We start from the raw sequence: 25058 nt of genomic DNA on the forward strand, positions 1-25058 counted from the left end.
GTAGTGTTGTTTTTTTATGGGTCTGAGGAAGATCTTTAACAGAAAAGTAGATTTTGCTTTCTCTTTCCTTCATCTGAGACTGAGGACAAGATGCCTGATTTCATCTGACCTTCTAAACACATTATATACTTTGATCTATCTTGTGATTTTGGCGAAGTTTGTTTAAAATCAGTTGTATTCAGGTATTCAGGAAACCATCTATCCACTGAAGAACATAATACTTAAATTTCAGCCTGATTCCCATGCCCCACACTCTTAAACAATTCCACCAGTCATTTCAGCACAACCAACCCACTTCTGCAGATACAGCTACCAATTCCTACCATCTCTTTTCTTTATACTGATTGCACTATTGCTGTGGAAGCTACATGAGATAAATATCAATAATTTATTGATCTTAGTATCAATACCTTGTGAATGGGTGTTATATTTGTTATATTTGCTTACATCCACTGAAAGAAATGTAACTGCATCAGGTACTTCACTAGTTGATATCAATGTCTTTTTTCTTTTAAGGCTTTGGCTCATCTGCACTTAATAGATTATATAGGAGAGCAGACAGCTTTGTTAATAAAGGTATGTTTAAATTTTTTTAACAGGTAAGGAAAATAGTTCTACACCAATAGAATAATGACTAATATTTTAAGTTTTAATTTAATGTCAGTGGTTGCATACCTGCATCAACAATATCAAGAAAGCATGTTGTACCTCGGTGTGGGTGATATTTAGTATCATAGAATCAAAGAATGTGTGGGGTTGGAAGGGACCTTTAAATGTCAACTAGTTCAGTCTCCCCTGAAGTGCACAGGGATCTTTTTAACTAGATCATGTTGCTCAGAGCCTCGTCTTGAATGTTTCCAGGGATGGAGCCTCCACCAACTCTCTGAGCAACTTGTTCCAGTGCTTAACCCCCCTCATTGTAAATAACTTCCTAGTGTCCAGCCTAAATCTACCTTGCTCTAGTTTAAGACCATTTCCCCTCATCCTATTGCTACATGCCCTTGTAAACAGTCCCTCCCCAGCTTTCCCCTTACTGTACTGGAAGGCTGCTATAAGGTCTCCCTGGAGCCTTCTCCTCTCCAGGCTGAACAATCCCAGGTCTCTCAGCCTGTCTTCATAGGAGAGGTGCTCCAGCCCTATGATTTTTGTGGCCCTAGTATGTATGTATCTGTCCACAGCTGAATAAACATAGCAATGAATGCAAAAGGAAAGTCTTTTCTGTAGTCTAAAAAAGCAAAAAAAAAAAAAAAAGAGTAAAAGGTGAAAATTCAGAGTTGCACAGTTTATTTCTTGTGTGAAATGTAAGTATGATTATTGTAAGTATCAGTCTTTGTATTTCTATTTGTTAGAATTTTCTTGGGAAAAGAACAAGAATTGTGTTATTAAATATTGGACTGTTTTCTTTAAGATGCTTTTCCTATCTCGAAGCCTGAAGGAGTAATAAATGTTGATAAATTAAAACTGGGAAGAACACGCAGTTATGCCATCGAGGGGACAGAGCAACAGTGGTCTCATCAAAGTTATAATTCGATCTCTCTTGATTCCAGGTGGTTCCTGAGGAGCAGCGCTTGGCAGTGGCCATCATTTTGGTGCTCTGGGTGTCTGCTTTGGCCTCCTCTGTGATCGACAACATTCCTTTCACAGCTACAATGGTAGGGGGCTTGCAGCACTTGCACTTTCTCTTCCTCATGTTGGCAAGGGAGCTAGGCTGCCTGATTACAATTTATGGGGTGTGGTTTTTTTATCTCTGTAATGTTGTAGTTTACTTTCCCTCCTGAGGTTGAATCATTATTACAAGTTTATTCATATCATTTAGGCATCTAGCTGGCCAATGCTGCCAGCAATTCAGTTATCTATGAGACTAAAAGGACTGTTTTCACTGTATTTTTCCACTTTTCCTCATGTGTTGACATCTGTACCTGAAAAGTAAAACTACCTTTTTGCTGGAAACTGTCACTATCCATCTGTTGCTATTAATTTTTTTCCCTCTATGCACTGAATCTTTTATTACTACCTTACTTATGTAATTAGTTTCAAACCCAGAAAATAATGTCAAGCATAACAAATGCTTCTTAGCAGCTGACTTTTAATATCAGAACAGTATCAATTTGTAACAAATTAGAGCACGATGAGATGGGTTTATTCAATCAGGTTCTCTGTTTAAAGTGCAATAATCCCTTCACTATTCCAAGGGAATGATTCACCATTATAGCATGTTCTCATCTAAGTATGATTTTTTCTGCCATTGCTGTTGGGTGGTCATGTTCACCCTTAATCTGTGTAAAGGTTTAAGATGCTTCGTATAGGGTCTATGTCAGGTTGGAAGTATTTGCAGTTTATTATTATATGTTAATATACTATTTTGATTTGATTAGCCTGGTGTTTTCTGTGGAATTAGATTGATTTAACAAGAGACTGCAAGCAATAGGCATGAAGGGGAAGACTGGTTCAGGATGAGTTGCCTTCCAGCAAACACTTGAGTACTATTTAGCAATAATGCAAAAATCTTTGTTTCAAAGGTTTTACTTCACGTCCAGCTAGTCTATGGAAATCAGTTAGGAGCAATACCAAAAAGCACCTGCATGTGCAGGCCAAAGGGTCTTTTACAGGATTTGAAAGGGACCCTCTTTTAAAGGAGCAGGGTTTGGGGAATGGGACTGAAACACAGAAATCTTTTGTGATGCCTGAAGACCACTTCTTTTGTATCGTTGAGGGAGTGAAACATAGATAGGAAGGGATTCCTCCCCAAGATTTCAGACATTTAAAACATGTATCTTTTTCACTGTGTTCTGGGCTGAACTTTAAGAGACTGCTACAATTTATTTATTTTATTATTTTAAAATAGGCAAAGAGTGGAGGGAGGAAAAAAGAAAAATGCAGGCATACTCTCTGCTGTGCTAGAAGAGTCATTAGCTGAGGTGTTAAGGCATTGATGTGTTACATGGCAGACTGAAGTTGAGACATAGCATCATCTAGCACAGTTAATGGGTTTGGTCTTTGTCATTCTGCATCAGAAAGTTCCTAAGTCCCAAGGTATAATGTTAAGATTATAACTCTCATTAAAAATGACTTTTGTTTCTTTGGCCCTGGGTTCTTACTGTCAAAACAAGCAATATTTGGTTTTGGAAGGCTGTGTATCCCTATAAATGTTGAAGTTATGAACTCCTGATGAGGAGTATTACATGTTTTACACCCAGCTTTTTTGTGGAATAGCTTTTTGCTAACTGGGCATTGAGCGTGTGTAATAAACAGACAATTCAATAGGTATTTCTTAGATCTTCTTCTATTTATTAACTTCCTATTTACAGAATCAAGCTGCAATTATTAATTGCAGATAAACATCCTCAAAGCAAATTCACTTACTCACCCACATAGTTCACTCAGTTACAGAGTTTCCCAGTGTGAGCAACAGTTTGGAGGTCAACACAAGCATGTATGCAGAAGCAGAGGCTCATACTGACATGTTTCTATGTATGAGTTTGGTTTCATATGCCCTAGTGATGTAAGAGTATGGGGCAGCTGCTGTTACGCAGCTGTAAATGATCCCATCCTTTCCTGGCACAAGGTTCCAGCTTCACAGTCTCCCTTGTGATTGTTGTGGTCATAGCCTTGACAGACCAGGTGCCGGGTAGGGATGTGGGACCTATCAAGTTCCTCCCATTTTTTGAACCCACAGATACAAAACAGCCTGGGTTGTTTCATAGATAATCCGCTGTATGCTCTGACTGAGCCCAGAGTGCTTGGAGGATGGCATCAGAGACCTTTGCTAATAGTGGATTTAGTAACCCCAAGGTAGTTTGCCACTGGCCAGTAGCAGACAGAAGAAACAGGGCTCACGGGTTGACAGGTTGTTTGTCTTGTTCATGGATAGGGACTCCTGAAGTTTCATGCAAAGATGATGAAAGCTTACAGTCAAGGACACCAACCGTGTCTTTTCTGTATCAGGTCAGTATACTGTGAATTATGTCCCATATTCCAGGGATGAGAGACTCCTGCTAGTTCCAGCTCTTCAGGTTGTGAGCCTTCAGCTGACTGAGGGCAAAACTGCTGCAATGACAAGGATACTCAGAAAGTCATATTGCTCTGTTCCTTCAAGGGTGGGGAGGTGCAAGGAGACAGGCCTCAGTTCATTCATGGGATGTCCCCAGCACTATGTCTGTGTTGCTGGATAAGGTCATTCATCCCCTAGGACAGCATGCAGTGTGCAGTCTTCAGGGCACCTTCTAATTGCTTGTTTCACATAATTTGTTTTGAATGCAAAGATCATTAACTGCCCCAAAAGAAGATGAAGAGGCTGAAACTTTCTTGATGAACTGTAATCACATTTTTTTTTCTTCTCTTAAATCACTGGAAAGTGATGCTTTGGCCCCCTAGTTAGAAGGATGTTTATATGGGTGTTTATTGCACTTAAATGCATAAGCATGCTTGGTAATTGTGATAGGTGTCTGCAAGTTATATGAAAATCAATAGTTTCTTATCAATATGTAAAAAATGTACTATAGCAAAATATTTTGAGTTTTAGACTTTGTGAAGTGTATAAAGTTCATACTCCATGAATTCTGACTGTATGTAAAAGACTATTTTACCAGTAGGAAATCTTATACACACACACACACACACACATATATGTATTTATCTCTGTAACTGGAAGTTGCTCTAAAAACACTGACAAAATGTTCTGTGCATAACCAACTCATAAACCAGGGACTTAGTTAATAAGTCTCACGCATTTTAGTTCTTGAATGGCAAGTGGTTTTTTTCATGTTGGATATCCAGCTTTCTTTGTCTGAAGAATGTGTGGGGAATCACACAGTGATGCTCTGTGTGTCATTCTATTAATCCTTTGATATTTTTTCTCCTTTTTCAACAGGCTAAACTCCACAGTAACATTCCTTGACAGGCAGACTTACATGTTTTTAGGGCCTGCATTTTCCTAGTATTGTCATTTAAAAAGCCACAGATTTTTGCCCTTAGAATGTTAGATTACATGATTTTATTACCGGAATGCTCTTTAGTTTAATTTATATGTTTTATCAGGTGCATAGGCTGGAGCCATCTGTTTACATATTCCTTTTATTACCAGAACTAAAAATATAGCCATAATAAATCCTCATTTTAGATGAGTTTAGATACTACCTCCTAAATACAGGGTAACAAACAATTGCCATTAACCACCTGGCTTGCAAGGTGACTTGATCTCTGACAGGTCTTTTGTTAGAATCCAGATAATTTTTGGTCTGCTATTTATTGCCTCCAAAATGATCAGAGGCTTTTCATTTGCAGTACTAAATATCTCATATGTATGAGATATATCTCATGCTCTTAGTGTCAGTTTTATTTGTGGATCTTCTTTGACTTCTGCTCTACTGAGTTTTCTATGTCCTGCATTTCAGTGCTTGACAAGTATGTTAGACTGGGCTGTAGCTGTCTGCAGAAACAGACCAATCATCAAGAATTTGGGAAACTACAAATAGGGTTTTTTTTCTATGAACGCATTTTCTCTGCAGTTTTCACAAAAGATATCTTTATCATATGCAGTTGTTTGCAAAATGTGTGCTCTATAATCCTGTGGCATAGAGCAGCAATGAAACTCTAAAATAAAGATGTGAATTTCTGCTTCATTGTTGTTTTGCACAAATAGACAAAATGGGCAATATGACCTGATGCTTTCTATTGTGCTGCATAAGTATGGGATAAACTTGCCTAAGTTACTCCTCTTGCACAATGAGGGTGTGTGATTACTTGTACAAGTGTTATCTTTGGGAAGCAGAAGTAGCTGAGAGGGCTTCTCTCTGCTGTTTCTTATGAGTCTCCTGCTATCACAGGAGCAGACACTCACTGGTAGAGCAGAATTAGAGCCTCTCCTCTCTTCATATCCAGGGTACAGCTAGTAATGCTAAATCGTAATTTCTGCTTGCATTTCAGAAAGTCTTCATAGGTTCAAAAGAGGTCTTCTTTTATCACTTCTGGTGGAATGCCATGCTCATTAGAAAGTTTTGTCATAAAAGTAGGTGAATAAGTAAAGGTCTTGATTCAATTTGTAATTTGGGTCTTGGAAAAGAGTCTTGTGACCACAAGGTGTGAAAATGTTAACTTCACAAAGCTTTGCTTAAAAAGAATGCAGTCTGTGTAGAACATGTGAAGAAAAAATGGTCAAGGCTTTCCATTCCACCTTGGTGCAAAATGAACTGGGAGGAACAAAGCTTGGTAGGCTTTCAAGTAGACCCATCTTTCAAGTAGACAAAAGAACTGAGAAGTGCAAAGATGACCACTACCCTCTTTTAACAAAAAGGGACTGCATACAAACACTATTTATGAAATAAGCTTAGCAGTATTAGGTGTATATAATTCTGGTCTCAAATCTTTCACTTTTCTCTTTTTCAAAGTTTTCATTTAAAGTAAATATTGAACTTTCTGTATTTTTGATTGTTTTACCTGGCTTAGTTTTTCAGTACTTTAGAGAGCTGGGAAGGATGAGAAGTATGCTCTCCTGCAGAATCATGTTTTTTGAGTCTGAATTAATTTCAGATATTATTGTTACCAGATTGTTTTCTAGAGAGATTGCATAACTTGTAGCAGTTATAAAAGCCTATTCCATTTTTAAAGGCTTCCAAGACTGATTCAGGATTAAGAACAGTGTGAAAGTTGAAAATACACATATTTCCATTTTTGTTCTTTTAATATTTGTACCATAACCTATGTAATTCCCCAGTATATGGTATAAATGAACATTTTCTTCTGAAGAGCTAATTTTGATTAGGATAGTTATATAAAAAAAATGTGCCAGCATCTGTAGGTGCTGTGTATCAGCTTACATTCTACATATATAATACACGTAACGCACACACATATATATATATGTTATATTAATACACATATAATAACAAATACAGAAGAAAGATCAATGGCTATCTCCTTTATCAATCTTTAAGGACATTTTCCTTTTTCTGGGTGCAGTCATTATTTGTACAGTTATCTTTTTTCTGTTTCAGTAGCTGGAGGCAGGTAGTTTTACAATGAGTGGGTGAGGGGGATTTGGCTTTGCTTGGTTGAGCTACATCACTCATTTTAGCTAATCCTGTCACTCAAGCAGCAATGTGGGGTGCTTTAACATCAAGCTTTTCAGCAAAATTAGCAAGTTTTCTAGAAGCTAATCAAACAGAGGTTTATCCTGGTAAGACTGTTGAAATAAAATGTGTAAGAAATGAAGGCTATTTTTCTGATAAGACATTATTATTCTCCTAATATTGATAAGGGTGCTGTTAATATAACTTTTGCTTTTTCTCTGTTGAGGGGCAGCACTTCATAAAAATACGTAAAAAATCTGCATTCCAAATAACTTAAAAAAATATTAAAAAGGTATCTGTAGACTATGTATCAGAGCCAGGTATACCCCAGTTCACAGTGTCCTGTCGTGGAGTGCTTTTGATGCTATTATAAATGGTTACAGCTTGAATCAGAAAGAGTTGTAGAACCAATAGAGTTTTTCAAAAACACTGGAAACCACAGTGAAATGTTTCCTTCTGACCCTTTCATACTTTGCATTTCTGTTTTTTTGTGTTCAGGTTGACTATAACAGTGGATGAAGCTGAGATTTGAGATGTTGAAAGTGCTAAAATGTTGTCGAACACGTAATTGCATGAGTGAATGTGACAAAAAATGTTAAAGGTGATTTTAGGGGTAAAGACAGAGGCAGCTTCCTTTGTAACTGACTCTGTCCATGATCTTTATCTATTTAAAACACAAAGGCTCAAGCAACAAGAAATGCCCCTTGGCTTTAATTGCTCTGCAATGTCTCTTCAAGAGTTCCTGCTAATGATCAGGTTTATTTATTCTTCATTTTTTTTGGAGCACAGAAGTTCTTGGAATGGAAATTAAAACAATCTGTTTACATTATGCCTACTTCTAGATCAAAAGAAATAAATACTACTGACTTCTGGAGAATCTGTGGCATGCAGTTGCCACATGGCATAATCAATAATGTGTGCATTATGGATCAAATATTTATAGCTGAAACACCAGGAATTTAATGGAATGTTTTACATTCATCTTTCATCTGGGTATTCAAACTGAAATGTATGGTGCAGTACTCCTTGTTAGAAATAGCTCTTACTTAAAAAGGATATATGCATGTTAAATCTAACTTCAAGCATGTTTTAGAGGTCTGTAAAACTTCCTTTTCTGATTTGTAACCATTATTTTTTTGGTAGAGATTAATTCCTTTCACTAGGGGAAACATTCAAATTTAAGTGTACGCAAGTATGTATTGTTAAGGCATGTGTCAATGTTTGTCCCTTGCAACAAAACCAGAGTTTTATGTTAAAAGAGATTCCTGATCTAGCCTTACTTAGGCCTGTTAATGCACTTAGGAGCATGACATCACTGATGGTATTTTTAACATAGATGATTAATGACTATGAAGCCTTTTAAAAAGTATTCACAGTATTTCTAGGTGAAAGAAAAGCAATGTAATGACAAGGAGAGAACATAAAACCAATGGGGTCAAGTGCAATAGGGTTTCTAAAATACTTTTCTAAAATACTTTGTTGTTTTAAAAAAAAATTAAGAAATGAGATTCAAACACAATCCACAGCTGCACCTTCTCTTGACGCATCACAATGTATCTTTCTGTTTAAAAGAAGAAACAGGGAGCTGAAACCTTTGTTCAGTGACCTTCTTGGGGGCTTCTGAGTCTTCAGTCTGTAGATATTTACAGGACACTGACAGCTTCTGACAATGATCTCCTTCACTAAACAGAGAACCAGATTTTCTGATGGGAGTATTATGTGTCTGCAAATACCTGTCATGGACTTTTTCTCTGGGATCTGTTTTGCTTCTCACTTCCCCTTCCTTCAAAGTGCCATAGTCAGGCAGGGGGCTCCTGGAGAGCCACAGGATTCTGCTTTCTGCACAGTTCTCACCAGTGGAGTGTGAAAATGGCATTAACTCCTCTGCACTTGGGAGCTGGCTGGCTACAGCTTTAGGAGTGTGTCGTGGTTTGGGCTCAACACGACAACAAAAGAACCAGCCCCATGGCCGCTCACTCAACTTCTCCCTCACACACACTCTGGGATGGAGACAAAGTCCAACTAGAAGCTCCTGGGTCGAGACAAAGGACAAGAAGGGTTCTTCACCGATTAAGGTCCTGGGCAAAACAGACTCAACTTGGGGAAAAATAACAATTTAATTTCACACTAACCACACACACCCAGGACACAGACACACACAGAGCAGGGCTTGCATATGTTACCCCACCCCTCCCTTCTTCCCGGGCCCAAATCCCTTTGTTCCCGGTTTCTCTCCTTCCCCCCAGCGGCACAGGGGGACAGGGGATGGGGTTTAGAGCCACTTCACAGGCTGGTGGTTCCTGCTGCTCCTTCCTCCTCAGGAAGAAGGATTCCTCACAGTCCTGCCCTGCTTCCCCATGGGGTCCCTCCCATGGCAGAGAGTCCTCCACCAACCTCTCCTTCATGAGTCCTTCCCACAAGGTCCGGAGCTGCTCCAGCCTGGGCTTCCCACAGAGTCAGGGGCTGCTTCGGGAACAGCCACCTCCCCTGGCCCCAGGGTCTTCCACAGCTGGGCAATCAGAGTCCTCTGGCAGCAAATCCTCTGGCCACAACATCCAAGTCCAGTGGCCAAGTTCACCCCTCCGGGCGCCTTCAGGGAATGTTCCACCACATATCCTCCATGAGTGCAGGGGCACAGCTGCCATCTCGCCATGGGCTGCAGGGAAACTTCTGCTTGGGCACCTTCCTCCTCTTCTTCCTCATAAACCACTGGGATCTTCACCCCAGCACTGCCTTTCACCTCTCCAGCACAGCTCTTCTCCCTTAACTGCTCTCTCTGCTCAGGTCTTGTATCAGTTCTTTCGTATGTTAGTGGCAGAGGTGCATCTCTTGTCCCTCTAATGGCTCCTTGGCTGGGTTTGGAGCAGGAGAAGCTTCTCAGCTTCGCACCGGAGCCACCCCTGGGGCCTTTCCCCGCTACCGAAAATCCCACCAAAGCAAACCAGCACAGAGTGACCTCAACAGCAAGAAAACAGGATTATAATTTTAAATTCCTCTGCCTAACTACCTTCTCTGTGCTGGGTAGGGCACTCACAAGGAGGAATCTAATTTAAAATAGTGTTGATAGTCTGCACAGTTCGAGATTGTGTCCTGCAACAAGTCCTGCAACACTGTAGTACATCAGGATACCTGCATATAATTCTGAGAAACTAAATAATGGGTTTTGGTTCTCTGGTTGAAATGGAAGAAATGCTTTAATTTGATAGAGCAAGCTGGCTTATCTTGTGATTTCAGTAATTGTGTTTGTTTATTTATTTATTTTAATGTTGTAACACAACATTGCTTTGAATAAATACAAGTGCAATTTGAATTGCATATTCTGGCAGTGATGGTTTGAGAGAAACAACGTTTGTGGGGATAAATTAAATATTTAATTATTTATTCATGGGAAAGAAGCAGACAAGATGTGCATGCTGACTCCTCTGACCTCAAAACAGAAATAGACAACTTCAGGCAATGCATAATTCAAGACATGAGCTTATCTAGGTTAATCAATTAGAGGATTTAAGAAGGATGATTAGCACCACTGGTAGGAGGAATGGGGAATAGGTTGTAATTCTTTGTAAACTTCTATATTGCTCCATACCAAAATAATACGCACAGCACAGGTGAACATCATTCAGCCATCAAAGTGAAAACATTTTTCAGGAAGCAGCTGTTCCATCTCTGAGATCATACCCCTTGAGAGGGACCTGTGAAATTCATTCAGTGACAAATTGGAGGATTAAAAGTAATAATTCTATTCACTACTAAAAATCCTGGATTCTGAGAAAGCATTAATTTTAAAGCATATCACAGGTATTTCCACAAATCCCTTCCTGCTTGACCTCTCTCTGTTCCATGTTTGCTCAGTCTTTCTCTCTCCCTTTTTGGTCCCATAAGTCTCTATGCACATTAAAAAAATAATAATAACATTATCACCTCACCCCTTGCTAATACCTTTTCTCTACAGGTACTGATTACACTTTCTTTCAGACCAAGTGGTTACACAATAAGTTGAACTCAGACCAGTTTATTCCAACTAAGGTGAAAATTATTTAGCTGTGAAGGGTGTTACAGACTGAGACCAGGTGCAACTAGAAAGCCTGCCTGCTGTATTTTTTTGGGCTCTGTGCCAATTGCCTAATGATATTATGTCCCCCCTAAAAGCCTTGTTTGACTTTTCAAGAATTTTATTTGCTAAAATGATTAAATGAAATTGATAAAACTTGCAAATATTTCTCAGTGGGCTACACCTACGTTATCTGGTAAATACAATGTTGAAACAGAAGTAAAATAAATCAGCTCTGCTTAGGAATTCAGAAGCCTGTCCCACTGATCTTTTTGAGTTCTTTAACAGATCAGACAATTTTGATCATAGCAAGGATTGAGGAATTTTTTTAGTTACTGACACATGATCTGCAGCCACCTCGGTAGTGAAAGTGTGGATATCTCTTACAGCTCTTTCCAGCAGGAAAAGAGGATATCACTCTGTCCTTTAGGTTTCAAGAAATGGAGGGGGAATTGCTTTATAGTCGCTGTCAGTTCCCTGTTGAACTAGAAGGATCTAACGGGAGGCACTCAGAACTTTAAGAGATCCACAGTTTTTTTTAGCAATACCTGTGTCAGACTTGGCCTTATGTTACGAGTACCTTGTCTTTGGCTTGTGGGACTAGCACAGCCAGTGGGGAAAAATGAGCACAGAGCATAAATTTTTTTAAAAACAAACAAAACCCGCAAAAAACCAACCCAGTTTATTCTTTGGACTTACTGGTGGTTTAAGTTGCTTACTTAAATGAATTTTATTTATATCATGCTGATGTTTGGCTAATGTCTCCTGAATCTCTCTCTCTTCTTAAACCACAGATTCCTGTTCTTCTCAACCTGAGTAAAGATCCTGATGTTAACTTGCCTATGAAACCATTAATCTTCTCATTGGCCATGGGTGCCTGCCTTGGAGGTAAGAGTTTATGTGAGAATTCTGACATATGGCAATGGTTATGCACTTACGGCATGCACAATAGGTTCAATTATTTATTATGCAAAGCATAGACAGGACCTGATCCAGCTGCTTTTGACATCAAAGGACCCCTGGATAAGGATCTGAGTCACTGTCTGTTGTTGCAATAGGATTTTTGCAGTCCGTGTTTGAAGACAGTATCTGCATAAAGTACAGACACACAAAGGCACAGATGGTGCTTATGGGGTTCTGATCTTTTGGGAGAGAAAATACAAAGATACATTTAGCTTTCAGAACAGAGACCTGCCACTGCTAATTGAATTGATCTGAAGGCTTGATTCAATGTCTGCTGAAGTCACTGGGAGGTCTTCTGGCCAGCTTACATAAATGGTTTGAGTATCCATTTGCTGACCTGTTTAGCACTCCTCACTCTAAGGAAGGTCTATTTGAAGTCTTTGGGAAATGTACCTCTAATTATGAAAGCTAATAGCCATTCTAGTACCAGTCTTGGTGTTAACTGGAATTGTTTGCATTGTCAGTGCATTAGCACTAAACAAGCAGATGGTTTTGTGAGTTTTTTTCAAATTGAAGATGTACCATATAGGTATTGTGGGCCCGGGATTCCCTGCCCAATTATTATAGCTATGAAGGAGAACACAGACCCGGTAGTTTTAAATGTTATATTTAACATTTATATTTGATAACTTTTTTTAACATTCTGCAAATGGCTTATGAAGATGTTACAACACAGCATTTCCAAATACCAAGTGTACTAAGTGCAATTAAAATGTGTAAGGTTTTAATGAGAAATAAAGTTAGTATAATTTTTTTACTACTGAGAATTTTAATACTAGTTACATTGTATTGGGCTGTGTTTTGTTCGCTAAATATTCAGGTAGTTAGGTTAAGTAAATTTCAAATGGAGAAACATATTCTGCAAGGAAACTACCCCTTCTCCCCCTCTGTGCCCCTCTGAATAGTTTCCTTGACTTTACAGAGATTCAAACTAAAACCAGTTTTGTGTGTAATATGAGTTCTGGTTTGTTTATTTAGCTAAGTGACTGCTAGTACAAGTGACCTTAATACCTAACAAAGATTATAATGATGTAATTTACAGATTGAATTTAAGAGCATGTTGCAAAGGCAGGACAATTTCTACCAAACAACAGCTATTAATTTGAGGGATATATTTTTGTACCCATCATTACTCATTATTATATTGTGACTTTAATATGTTCCTCTTTAAAGTTATTAGAATTATCAACGTATTTTTATATAGATTTTTTTTCTGTAAAAATGTCGTCTTCAAGTTTGTAATCACCAAACATACTCTGATATAATGAAACTTTCAGATTAAAATTAAAAAAAAAAAGTTGTCCAAAAGACACTGACATGTTATGAGTGGGAGGCACTTCAGCAGCCTTGGAGCCTTTGTAAGTCTCAGTTAGTTTTCCTAAGGTGCCAGTTAACATTTGACCCCAACTTCCTTTAATTTGATTTGTTGAAGGGCGGCCAGGATTTTAACAGAGACTTTTGTGTGTATGCAGTATGAGGCTAAAGTAAAAATATAAACAGTATCACAGAATTTATTTTAATTACAAGCACTAGAGAACCACAGGAAGTGCCCAAGTATTCAGATAGGGTCCATACAAATATTAGGATAAAAACTTAACTTCTTATCATTATTAGCAAAAGCTTAGACACTCTGGACTGTGCTCTATCTGAGCAAATGCTGAGTCATACTGGCAAAGGTCTCATTAGGAGTGTTAGCCTGAAAATTAATGTGCTTCTGACTTTCCTATGTCAAAACTAAAAGCAAATAGACAGAAGCTTGTTGTTAGGGGAGGAGAAACATGGAAAAGCTTTTACTTCAAAAGATTTCATGGCCTCCAAAAGGGGTGTGGGAGGGAAGGGGATTTTCTTTTTTTAAAAAAGAAAGTGGCCTTTAAAAATTATTTCCAAAAGAAAAGTCTCATCAGCATTGAAGTAGTGAAAAGGAATCCTCAAAGTAGGTTAATCTCATTGTGGAAGAGGTAGATTACAATTGTATCATTACTGCCTGGTGTTTGAGGCAAAAGATTTGATCTTACCACTGCTTATGCAACCAAAGGAGCTTGACAAAGAAGACATTTTGTAGAAGAGTCTGATGAAATAATACATTATAACTAGATATGTTAGAGTTAGTTGTTTACTTATGTAATGCAGAGCTTCAGTTCTGGTAATTTGATCACACTTCTGGGGTTCAGGGTAAACACTGCTATATATGCTTGTGTGTCTGTGAAGAGTGCATCAGCATTTGTGCCTGTCTTGGGAAATGACATGCAACGTTTTATCCTAAAAAATTTCCAGTTGGTGCAATTACTTTTTTCTACTGTCATACTGTGCAGAGGCAGCTACAGAGTGGCAAGATGACAGGACGAGAACGGAGAGTAATTTTCTTTCATTGTTTTAGCTGTTGTCCTGGAAATTAAAGAAGACTTGAATCCATTTCAAGCAAGATGGAAGAGACTTTTGCCAGCATAACTGCCACATTGTTGTCAACTTCAGCAGTGTCTCTCAAAAGAGAGAGCTGCTGCTATTAAATTTCTGTCTTTCATGGCATTAGGCTCAGGCATAAGGAGTAACTGAAAATAGTGTAGAAGCTTGGTGGTCTGTGAAATGTTTCTTTGAAGGTGAGAAGGGATGAAAAATCCTGCCTCTTAATCAAGGAAGCCAAGGACAGTGATGGCCACAGGCAGTGAGGTAGTCACAGTTTTGAAATCTTTGGGTCTTTCTCAGTGTTTGCCAGTTCTACTCTGGCAGAAGTTTTCTGGCTCGAATCAGGTCAATCTTATGCAGTTAAGAAATAAACATGGTAATTTTTCAGGGGATATGGTTCGGAAATCTGGGTTTATATTTTTTCCAGCTACCTTTAAGAATGTAAATTAAATTGTAAGTCAGGAGTCTGACTGCCCCACACTCTCTGTTTGGTGCTGAGGAGTTCAGCATGTCCAGGAAGCAGATGTTTGTTCTCTCACTGAAGACACCAGAGGCTCTTGGCAGAGCATATCGGAGCCCCTCATACACAGAATTTGAGGAACTGAGACGGTGCCCAAAGACAAGTGAAATTAATTTGGAAGAAAACCGGAAATGTAAAAGGAACTAAAAGAAACAAACCAGAAAGTAACTTCTCTTCTGTGGTGTTCTGAGAGATCTGTATCCATTTTTCTTTTGCAGGAGAGGACACTGAATAAAGCTTTATTTATTAATGCTTCGTATTCTAGGGCATGATCAAATTATGATACCTCTTGAGACTGAGTTGTATATAGTCCTTCCAATAGTGTCTAGGGAATGCTGTCTTAAAATTTTGGAGGGTAAATGAAGGTTGCTAGCTACAGTAACTTCAGAACAAGAGGAGTTTTAATTGCACAGCTTCTGTTGGTGCATAAATTTTTAAATAAAATGAGATATGAGATCAATTCAGTTTGAGCAAGTACAGAGTAAAAAATCCTCCTGTTAAGACTCTTCAATTGTGTCGAACTAGATTTTTCCAGAGCTGAAGAGGTTATAGCAAAGATATTATTTGAAGGGTTTTGTACATTTGACATTTAAAGAGCTGGCATTTGTCTTTTTATCTCATTCTTTTTTCATGATTTATAGAAAGTATGACATTGAAAAAAGAAGGAAAAAAAAACAAGGGCTTGAGTTAAAAAGTGACTGAATTCATATTTGAAAGTCCTTGCCTTTTGAGTTCTCAGTGCAGGAAGTACTTCTCTGTTGGAGTGACTATTGCTGAGGTGCGAAGGGAACATTTTCTTCGTTGTGTGGTTTTGCACTGTTTTTCTCTGTACATATTCCTGGAGAACAACACCTTGAAGTTCCCATTGTCACAATCCTGCAGAAAGCAGCAATCTCTAGGGTGCATACAGCTGTGTTATTCTGGCCACACGAGCTCTGTTGTTGGCTTTACCTCAAGAATGTGGGTAGGAGGAGGGGGGCTGCTGGCTCTTTTCTTCTAACCTTACAGGGTCAAAATTCAGGTGTGAATAAAATCCATTATCCACAGCACATTGTGCTAATTACAGCTGTTAAAGAAGTGCAACCCACAGTGTAGCTGAACAGTTGGATATCTCTTAGTGGTCCAGTGCTATAGCTATTCCGGCTCTTGGCACCCCTCCTTCAGTCCCTGATGCAGATGGAGCCTTGCACAGTGGAGTATCACTGATTTACTATTCCTGCTGATTCTGCTTAATAAAATCCTAAACTACTTCTTAAAGCTTCAGGCACAGCAAAGGTGTAAACCCTGTTTATGTTCCTAAACCAGCCCTTCTTTGAAATGTGAGGGAAAAGCCTTCAATAGAACATAAAATTTATTAAAATACATAATAATTAATATTATGGGAAAAGAACAACTGTAGATCCTTTGAAATTCTTACATATTTACAATAGATCAAATTTGTGTAACACTTTTCAATTCAAAAGATACAAAAAGTATATCAAGAACTGAATGTATGAAGTAAAAATAGAGCAGTTATTTAAGAGGAGCACTATTCAGTTTTTGGGTTTTAACTTAATTGTTGTATGCAATGCATACTTGAATCTCTAGGAAAAAGTTTTAGAGGAGAAAATGTATTTATCTGAGCTTCAATTTAACCAGGACACTGATATTGAAAGTTCTTACTGTTTCTAAAGGCCATTGGAGTCTTTTAATGATGAGAAATCCTAGGTCTCAGTTTTTAGACCTTGTGGGTGAGACAGGCCTGATTTAGGTAAGTATTTTTTCTATGGATATATAAGTCATAATCCAAATCAAAGGATGGTATCATAAGGATTGTGAATGACTAGAGATCTTTTTAAAAGAAAAGGATATTGTTGCTCTTGACTTTAAAAATCAAAAAGGAATATAACACATAAGGAAACGTAGGAAATACCTCTCAGTTTTTCTTTAAAGATCTCAGACTTTAGTAGCATTGCGCCTCTAAATTATACAGACCTAGAAGCAAAATACAGCACGTCTTTTGTATGTTTTACACTAATATCTAATTTGCTTTCTCAATATGCTTTGTTTCTGTGGCATTTGCAATGATGGAAATGAGCAACGTGAACATGAAGGGTGCTTGTTGTCCACTAAATGGCAGTACTACTTGTTCTCAGTGAGAAACTCCAGGTGTTGAATGAAAGTTTTGGGTTTTGTTGTAGCATGAAGAACACTGTCAGATATAAATAGAAGGAGTCTTTTCTCTATATTGATACTTCAGTGCCTTAACTTTACTCTTGCTGTTTTCTGTAACAACCAGAATCTACATTCTCCAAAATTCCAAGTGCTCTTTTCCTTTGCTCTTTCATGACATTCAAGTGTTGGGCCATTCTTGATGCTCTTCCAGTGTAAAGTTCTTAAAGCCCAGCAGTGCTGTAAAGCCCTTGGTGTGAGAGCCAGGCTTATTACTGGAGTCCCCACAGTGAAAGGAGATTCTGTAGTCTTTTAGATTACTGAAGGGAATCCTCTGTGTCATGAAAGATAAACAGAAGAAAGCTGTAAAACCAGCTAAAACTGAATGCCTGCATTTGACAAATGTATCTTTGTATTAAGGCAAAATCAGAGGCCTGCTTTGCTTTAAGACCCTGAGTTAATACAGAAACCAAACCATTATTGAATGGAGTCAGTTTTTCTCAATGAGGCCATTTTTCCAAGCTTGAAAAGAGTTACCTTGGCAGACATGCATATATAGATGTATACATATTATTAAGGTTGAAATATGAAGTATATGAGGTAAAGAATGCTGTTCCAGCTGTACTTCTGAGGATTTATAGTTTGGATGGTAAAACTTAGATTTTAAAATGGAAAAGAAGAGAGCTATGTGTAGTATGTAGAATTCTACTCTACTTTACATTGATTTAGAAAAAGAATATATACCAAACATCAAGATCACTGGGTTATAATGCTTGCATTACTGGTGAATTTGAAAGGCTTGTATTAATGGTTTTCAATCTGTCTGAAATAACTGCATCTTAAAAAGTTTTCAAATTAGAGGTAGGATAATAATCAGAGATCACATCAGGGACTCCTAGAAAGCATTTGTGGACTTTTGTTTGATTTTATTTACTTGCGTTGTCCATTTCTTTATCATAAATTACATAAGAGTTTTTAGAAGCTTTGTCTGCTTGTGTTTTCAGAATAATATATAATATAATAATAATAATATAGAATATTCAATCTGATTATGTTGTATTGGTCAGTTGCTGCAATATGAGAATACAGACTCTGCATAGCTGTCAGCAGAAGGGGTATATTCAGTTAAAAAGTAGCACTCGGACTATCAGACAGAACAGGACAAGGATGCTGTAGCTGGTTTTAAACTTAAAAATGTTTAAGTGCAGAAGGCAACACTGGATTATCTGATTTCCTTCCTCTACAGACACTTTCCAGATAATATCCCCTTTTCTGCACCTTGAGTGGTACCGCAGAGAGGAGGGAAAAAACCTCAATCTACATTGATTCATATAGATGAATCAGATGCTCTGTGTGATGCTGAAGAAAGTTACAGTCATGCCCTAGTTGTTATTTATACATATACTATTCCATTTATGTAACACATTTGTAGTTAACATTCCTAACCCAAAGCAGGGCACTAGCAGGAGTTACGAAACTTTCAAGCAAGGCAATGAAACCGTAGCGAAGCTTAACAGGTAGGCTCCAATTGGAAGTCAGTTTGAAATTGAAAGTCAATATTTATATCACTAAAAGAAACAAATGCAGGATGTTCAGCAACCTGCCTTATTTATTTCACACTTGACAAGTTTAAATTTCCCCTTTTCCTTTCACAGCAAAAAAGAAATCAATGAGCATTGAGTAGTGCAACACTTGCAGTAACTGTTCTATTGGTGATACAGTAATGGTGATAAAAAGTGGTGGTGGTAAAAAATGGTAGAGTTCACCTGATTAGAACTGGTGGATTGGATGCAGTTCAATTATTTTTTAATTTTTTTTTCCAACTGGTTAAAATAAAAAGATGTTTATATTGTACAATTGCAACCCATACCATGTAACAATACTGAATGAGCTCATCCATGCCTTCTTCCCCTTACTGCCTGTGACTTCAGTTTCCTTGTTATTTTATAAACTGTTAGTGGTTTAATTTGCCTTGATTCTGTAGCTCTTTATTGACTGCAAAGTTTGATTAACCAGAGCTTGTTAATTTTTACACATAAAAACTATTAAAAGGTATTGCAGACTTGCAGACAATTAGCAGATGAATATAAATGGCATTATTTAATGAGGCAAATCTGGATTAGTTTTGGTGAAACAGAAAATTTCTCAAAGCTGTGAAGGCTGTCTCCTGTATAGCTAATAATTTAGTGTGCACTTCTGCTGCCAGGTTTGTTACTTCTATTCATGTCATACTTCAAGTAGAGAAATAGAATATGCTATGGAAAGGAAGCTGCACACATCAGTCTGCTTCTGTTTAATGATGTAAAGTGTATGGGAGACTGCACAGAGTTTTCTTGAGAAAGCAGATGGGAAGCAAGGAGCTGGCTTCTTGCTTTGACACTGTAATTGGATGGTTTGATTACAGCAAAAAGAAGGACTGAGAATCCTCATGCTGTAATTATTCATGATTCTGTAGTGAACTCCTGGTTTCACAGTGAGAACCACTGTCTGGGACAAAGCAGTGCAAGTAGTGGTGCCTGTGTCAAACTGGGCCTTGCACAGATGTTTGTCCAAGGCCAGGGCAAAGCTGGTTTTAGGGCTTCTGTTGACCCAAGAACAGAGTAGTCTTTTTGGTGCTGCATTAGCTAGCCAGAGACACAGGGAAGAGAAAACACATAAAGTCTATTGGTTAAGCACAGGTGTAGCTTGGTGTTGACCATCAGAGCACAGGGAAGGGAAGTGGTCTGTGATGCTCACAGCAAAGCAAGACTTTTTTGTCACAATCCACTTTATATTGCTGCTGCACAAGTACTATATTCTTAATATACTTTATATGTACTTTATATTTCAGAAGGTAACTGTTCATGAAGGTTACTCATGCTGGGTCAAATAGCTTTATTAGTGATAATCCCTTCCCTTTGATTTCTCAGTGCTTTGAGTAATGAACTCTAATTCTGCCAGGCACTTTGAGATCATTCTCCAGGCAAACACATTAATGAAGCAAACAGAAGGGTTAGGCTTGCTCTTGAGGAGGCAGTATGGAAGGGATGCCTGAGAACTAATGGTATTTAGATATAATAGATGTGCTGCTGACAAGTAAACATCAACAGCTGAGAATGAGGCTCCAAGTGAGAAGAAACTTATTATCGACACAAACTCTCTCACTTTTCTGGTTAAGATTCTACGATAGTTTCCCAGGCCCTTCCTTTAACAAGCTTAATCAGTTCTCCTTGCATTGACTGTCAGTGCACTGCAGGTCATAGTCACCTGGGCAAACTCTCTTTGCTGATGGAGAGGCTGTTTTGAGGTGCATTACTTGTGATATGCAGGTGATGTGCAGATTCCAGGTTTGAATTTGGCAGTCTCTAAAGGGTGGATGTAGCAGACGGTGACAACTGGCCACTGGGTTGAGGAGAAGTAGCTACAAATGGAAGCAGAAGGCTGGAAGAAGCAGGGCTGGTCAATACTGCAGGTATCAAATCAAGCTTACTAAACCTTGTCAGCTTCTTCCTGCTGGTACCTCTAAGTTAGCTGGAGCTGCAAAGACACATTTTGGTATGGGTATTTGTTTTGCATCCTTCTTGATAGATTTATTCTTAACTAAAACTGATGAATACTTCCTTATATTTGCAGTTGATTTCATATTCCCTGAAGGTATTAAAAGTAATTTACCTTGAGAAATATCAGTGAGATACTTTTATGTCACCTTTTCTGGACAGAAACAATAGGTCATCTGCTGTGCTTCTGCAATGATTGCCCAAAGCTAGGGCAGGTCCACGGGATAATTAATGTTATCTGTGAAGATTCATCTGTCCTTTTCTTCTCTGTAGCCTAGGCAGCAGCAGCTCTTTACATCAGGTATGTCTGTTTCTTTCTGTGATCACACTTCAAAATGAGATTTTTATTTTTTTTTTTTGCTTTAAGGAAAAGGTTTTTCTTCATTTCATGCTTATGAATTATTAAGCACAGTTAGTATTGACAATAATGCATGAAGTCTACCAAGAATAAAAGGCAGAAAAGATATGGAGGATATAATGTATGGCTTGTCTCATACATGTCACTTATTATTTATACTAGAAATATAATATTTAATTCATTGTAATGAATCCAGTTTCTTAATAAAAAGCTGCCTTGTGATAAATTATAAGTTACAGTAGGAGTCATCAAAACAGGTTGATGTTTACAATGTTATTCTTTGATACAGCTCACTCCAGTGTTATTATATTTTGAGCATACAAACTAGGAAGTAATAGTCTTTGCTATGCTTTTTAAGCCTGAGTATTCTTAAGACTGAAGATGATGTGGAGGTAAAATCAGTATTTGGTGGAGTCCTAGAAAATGCTCATTCCTCCTTTGCATCAATTGGAATAAATTTAATGCATGGAGGTTTCCATGTTTATTAACCTAGTCTTGTATTTTCCCTGATTCAGAGGTCACAGTGTTGTTATTTTTCTACTGAGTTAAAGGTTTACCATGGAGACAGATGTTCCTGGGAGGAGAAACAAAAGTTTGCTGCTGTTGTTAATTTCAATGCAGTTCTTTGAAGCCTGCTGAGCCAATACCTAATTAAACTGCACACATTCTCCAAACAAATGAAAAAGAAATGTTCCTTTCAGATAACATTTAAGGTGACTGTTTCTCCTCAAGTGAAATGTTCTTGGGGAAATCAATTCACTGCTGAAGCATAAACTCTTTCCATAATACTTCATTATGTGAAGGCATTACTGTAGCCCATGTACAGTATAGGAGGAGAGCACATGCTGTTTGGAGATCTCAACTATATCTAGTCAGAACCATGGCACAAGTGCAGTTTCAGTTCCCTTTCTTTAATGTGAAGCCAGAGCTATATTCCTCATCTACAGTAGTATTATTCTGATGGTGATGTCTCTGCTACACGTAGCTTATAAACCTCTTATGAAATGTTTAGAAGCTGTAGACTACTCATTAGTTTTGCAATTGAAAATTCCTAAGTGTTCCTGACTGACTCCTCTAAGAGCATCTGCTGTATTCATTTGTTCTGTTTTTGCATTAAGTCACATGCTTTGTGTCTTGGCTTTCTCATTCCAGAGCCTACCAGGAATGCTGATGTTCCAAGTTCACTTTCATAGCTTTAAGCATGCATTAAAGTAACTGAAATAGCTTTGAGTCAAAAAAAGGGCAACGGAAATGGGCTGTGCCTTTAATGACCAATGCTGCCCTAGGCACTATTTTTTAAACATTTCTGGGCCTCTAGTAAGGTTAATCATCTTTTCTCTCCACACCTGAAGCATGTGTAGGTGGGTTCATGATTTGCTGGGCTTGGCAAGAAGCCAAGGTCACAAATCGCCCTTGTTGTCTCACAAAAATGCTTGACAATACTCTTTATAATCCTTATGGATGTACCCTTCTATTGACGTGCAGTTCCACAAAGATCAGCAGAGCTCCTCATAGGCAGAGAGGACCTCTGCATCCACCTCCAGCTTCTTTGCAATGTCAAAGCCCTAAAAACAGAGCAAATAGGAAGCAGCTCACCTAGCATGGCTCCTGGGAGAGCAGAACAAAATAGGAATTAAAAGCAAATAAATACAAAATTAAATACATTAAATAAAATGTCCATTTGGGATGGAAGGAAGTGGGAGGGTGAATGCTTTTATCCTCTCACATTGTCTGCAAGATTTCAGCTTCTTCTGCCATAGTGGGATCAGTTCAAGACCCGTTTGATGCTGCTGATAAGAAAACAAAACCTGTTCCTGTTCTTAATAGGGGTTGTTTGGGCCACTCCCTTGAGACAACAGATATGATTCTGTGCTATTCATGTTCAGATCTCTACTCCATGATGAAAATCCCCGTTTACTGCCTATTTTGTGTTGATAAAAATTGGTGATTCTGGAGTAAATAAAAATAATTCTTTCTCTTTGGACTCAATTGAAGAAATCGTGACCACACAAGGGCTTTTTCCTGGCAGGTTTTGACTTTAATTAAATCAACTTAAAAAGAAGAAAATAAAATCCTGAGCAACTTTTTTGCGTTTAGTTACTTTTCAAAGTTCTTTCTCTGCCCCTAGAATGACCAGGCAAAACCCTGTATCTTAGTACCCACTGACACTGGTTTGGCTTTGAATGCAAACTGGGAGCAAAATTACAGCAATGAAGCTTTTTCTCCTACCCTTTCTTTTTTTTTCAAAGATTTTCTGCCTGCAAAGTCTCTCCCACATCATATATTTTCTCTCCTTTTCCTTACATCTGAGCTCTATCACTTCATTTTATTTGGAATTAAGTGTGTTCTAATATTTTTTAAGAATATTTTTAGAAGTCTGCTCATTTAATGTGCACTTTCAGGTGCAGAAGGCCATATGGGTGCCATGTATCAGTAGTTAGGGAGATAATCCTCCTGTCTTTGTTCTGACTTCTTTTATGATAAACTGATCTCTGAATGACCTGATACATTAACTAAGTCAGAACAATTATCTGGAGCATTAACTGCCTTCTGATCTGATTCTCTCAAAGTGAGACCAGAAGAGTATCCACTGAGCAGTAATGTACAGGAGGGCAAAAATGAGAAGAACAGACACTGGACTAGGCTGCCCAGGGAGGTGGTTGAGTCACCATCCCTGGATCTGTTTAAGGGTCTTTTGGATGTGGTGTTGGTGGATCTGGTTTAGGGGAGATCTTTGTAGAGTAGGGATGATGGTTGGACTTGGTGATCCCAAGGGGCTTTTCCAACCTGAATGGTTCTATGGTTCTATGATTCTATATGCCAATGGGAGCAAAAGAAGGACTGTGTTCAGAATAATGGATTATTAAGGCAGCAATGTATGGCAAAAGAGATGACTTGCCACAGTATAAGAAAAGTATTCTCCTAGATTGGTACCTCTTTTATTCAAAATGTCAATTAAGGAATGGAACGTAGGAATCACTGTCACTTCCTGAGTCATGCCTTCGATCAGGAATGTTTGCTGAAGACATCTGCTGTGTAAAGTACATGGCATTTCTCAAGTCTGAGGTATGACTCATGAGGAAGCTAAAGAAAATGGGTCGGTCTTTCTGAGCTCTGAATACTTGACTTTTCTACATTGACAGATTGTTGAAAATTTAGAGAAGACACAAGAATAAATTAGTTGCTGGAAAAGGCTTAAGAGAAGTATGTATTTCTTCCAAGAGGACAAATGTGCATTAAAAATCTTAGCAATTAGTTACCCTATTAAAAATATTATGTCCAGTTTGTGTAAGGAAAAAAAGGCACCCATTTTTCTTAGTATCCTCCAACTATCTCATCCTTTCTTTTTTAGCTCATCTGATGGCACCTTTTATGTAAAACCAAAAAAATCAGCAAGTTTATCTGAATGAAGTCTCTGGTGTTATTTTGACAATTGCTAGATTGGTACTGTGTTCCTTCCCTGTTTTTCTGGCTTATGTAGAATACCAGGCTTATCTTCCAGAGCATGAAGCTATTTATGGGATGTGGAGACACTGTCTGCATGTTTCTTTTCAAGACTATACAAAAGAAATTGATTTTTCTTTTCTAACTAGTACATCTTAGGACTTCAGCACAGAATAAGCAGAGGAAGGATAAGAAACAGAGTGCAACTATAAACCAGTATTTGTTTTCTGAATTGCAGGTAATGGAACATTGATTGGAGCATCTGCAAATGTTGTTTGTGCAGGAATTGCTGAACAGCATGGTTATGGCTTCTCTTTCATGCAGTTTTTCAGGTACAATTTTAAACTTCTTACCTTACATCTGTATTTTTGTGTGGTTTTTTGTTTGGTTGTGGTTTTTTTTCTTTCCTCTAAGCAAACAAAGGATCCTCCAAGGAGAAAAACTGGAGAAAGGGTCCATAAAATAGACCTGTGTTCCTAATTATTTTTTGGCAACTGAAATGTGGGCAGAGAGATCATTTTGTTTTGGCATACTGTGGATAAAACCCATAAGGGTGCTGGGAGCA

At 38.1% G+C, this 25058-nt stretch overlaps 1 protein-coding gene across 1 annotated transcript in view; it reads left to right on the plus strand.

The window, feature by feature from the left end:
* OCA2 (OCA2 melanosomal transmembrane protein) overlaps positions 1–25058 on the plus strand; it is a 179470-nt gene that overhangs the window by 109864 nt on the left and 44548 nt on the right. The window contains exons 19-22 of the mRNA XM_051608617.1: positions 517–576; positions 1548–1652; positions 11913–12006; positions 24732–24825. Of these exons, the coding sequence (XP_051464577.1) occupies positions 517–576; positions 1548–1652; positions 11913–12006; positions 24732–24825 (353 nt within the window). The remainder of the gene's footprint in view (positions 1–516; positions 577–1547; positions 1653–11912; positions 12007–24731; positions 24826–25058) is intronic.

Source organism: Apus apus, chromosome 1, assembly GCF_020740795.1.
Source record: "Apus apus isolate bApuApu2 chromosome 1, bApuApu2.pri.cur, whole genome shotgun sequence".
Classification (NCBI taxonomy): Eukaryota; Metazoa; Chordata; class Aves; order Apodiformes; family Apodidae; genus Apus; species Apus apus.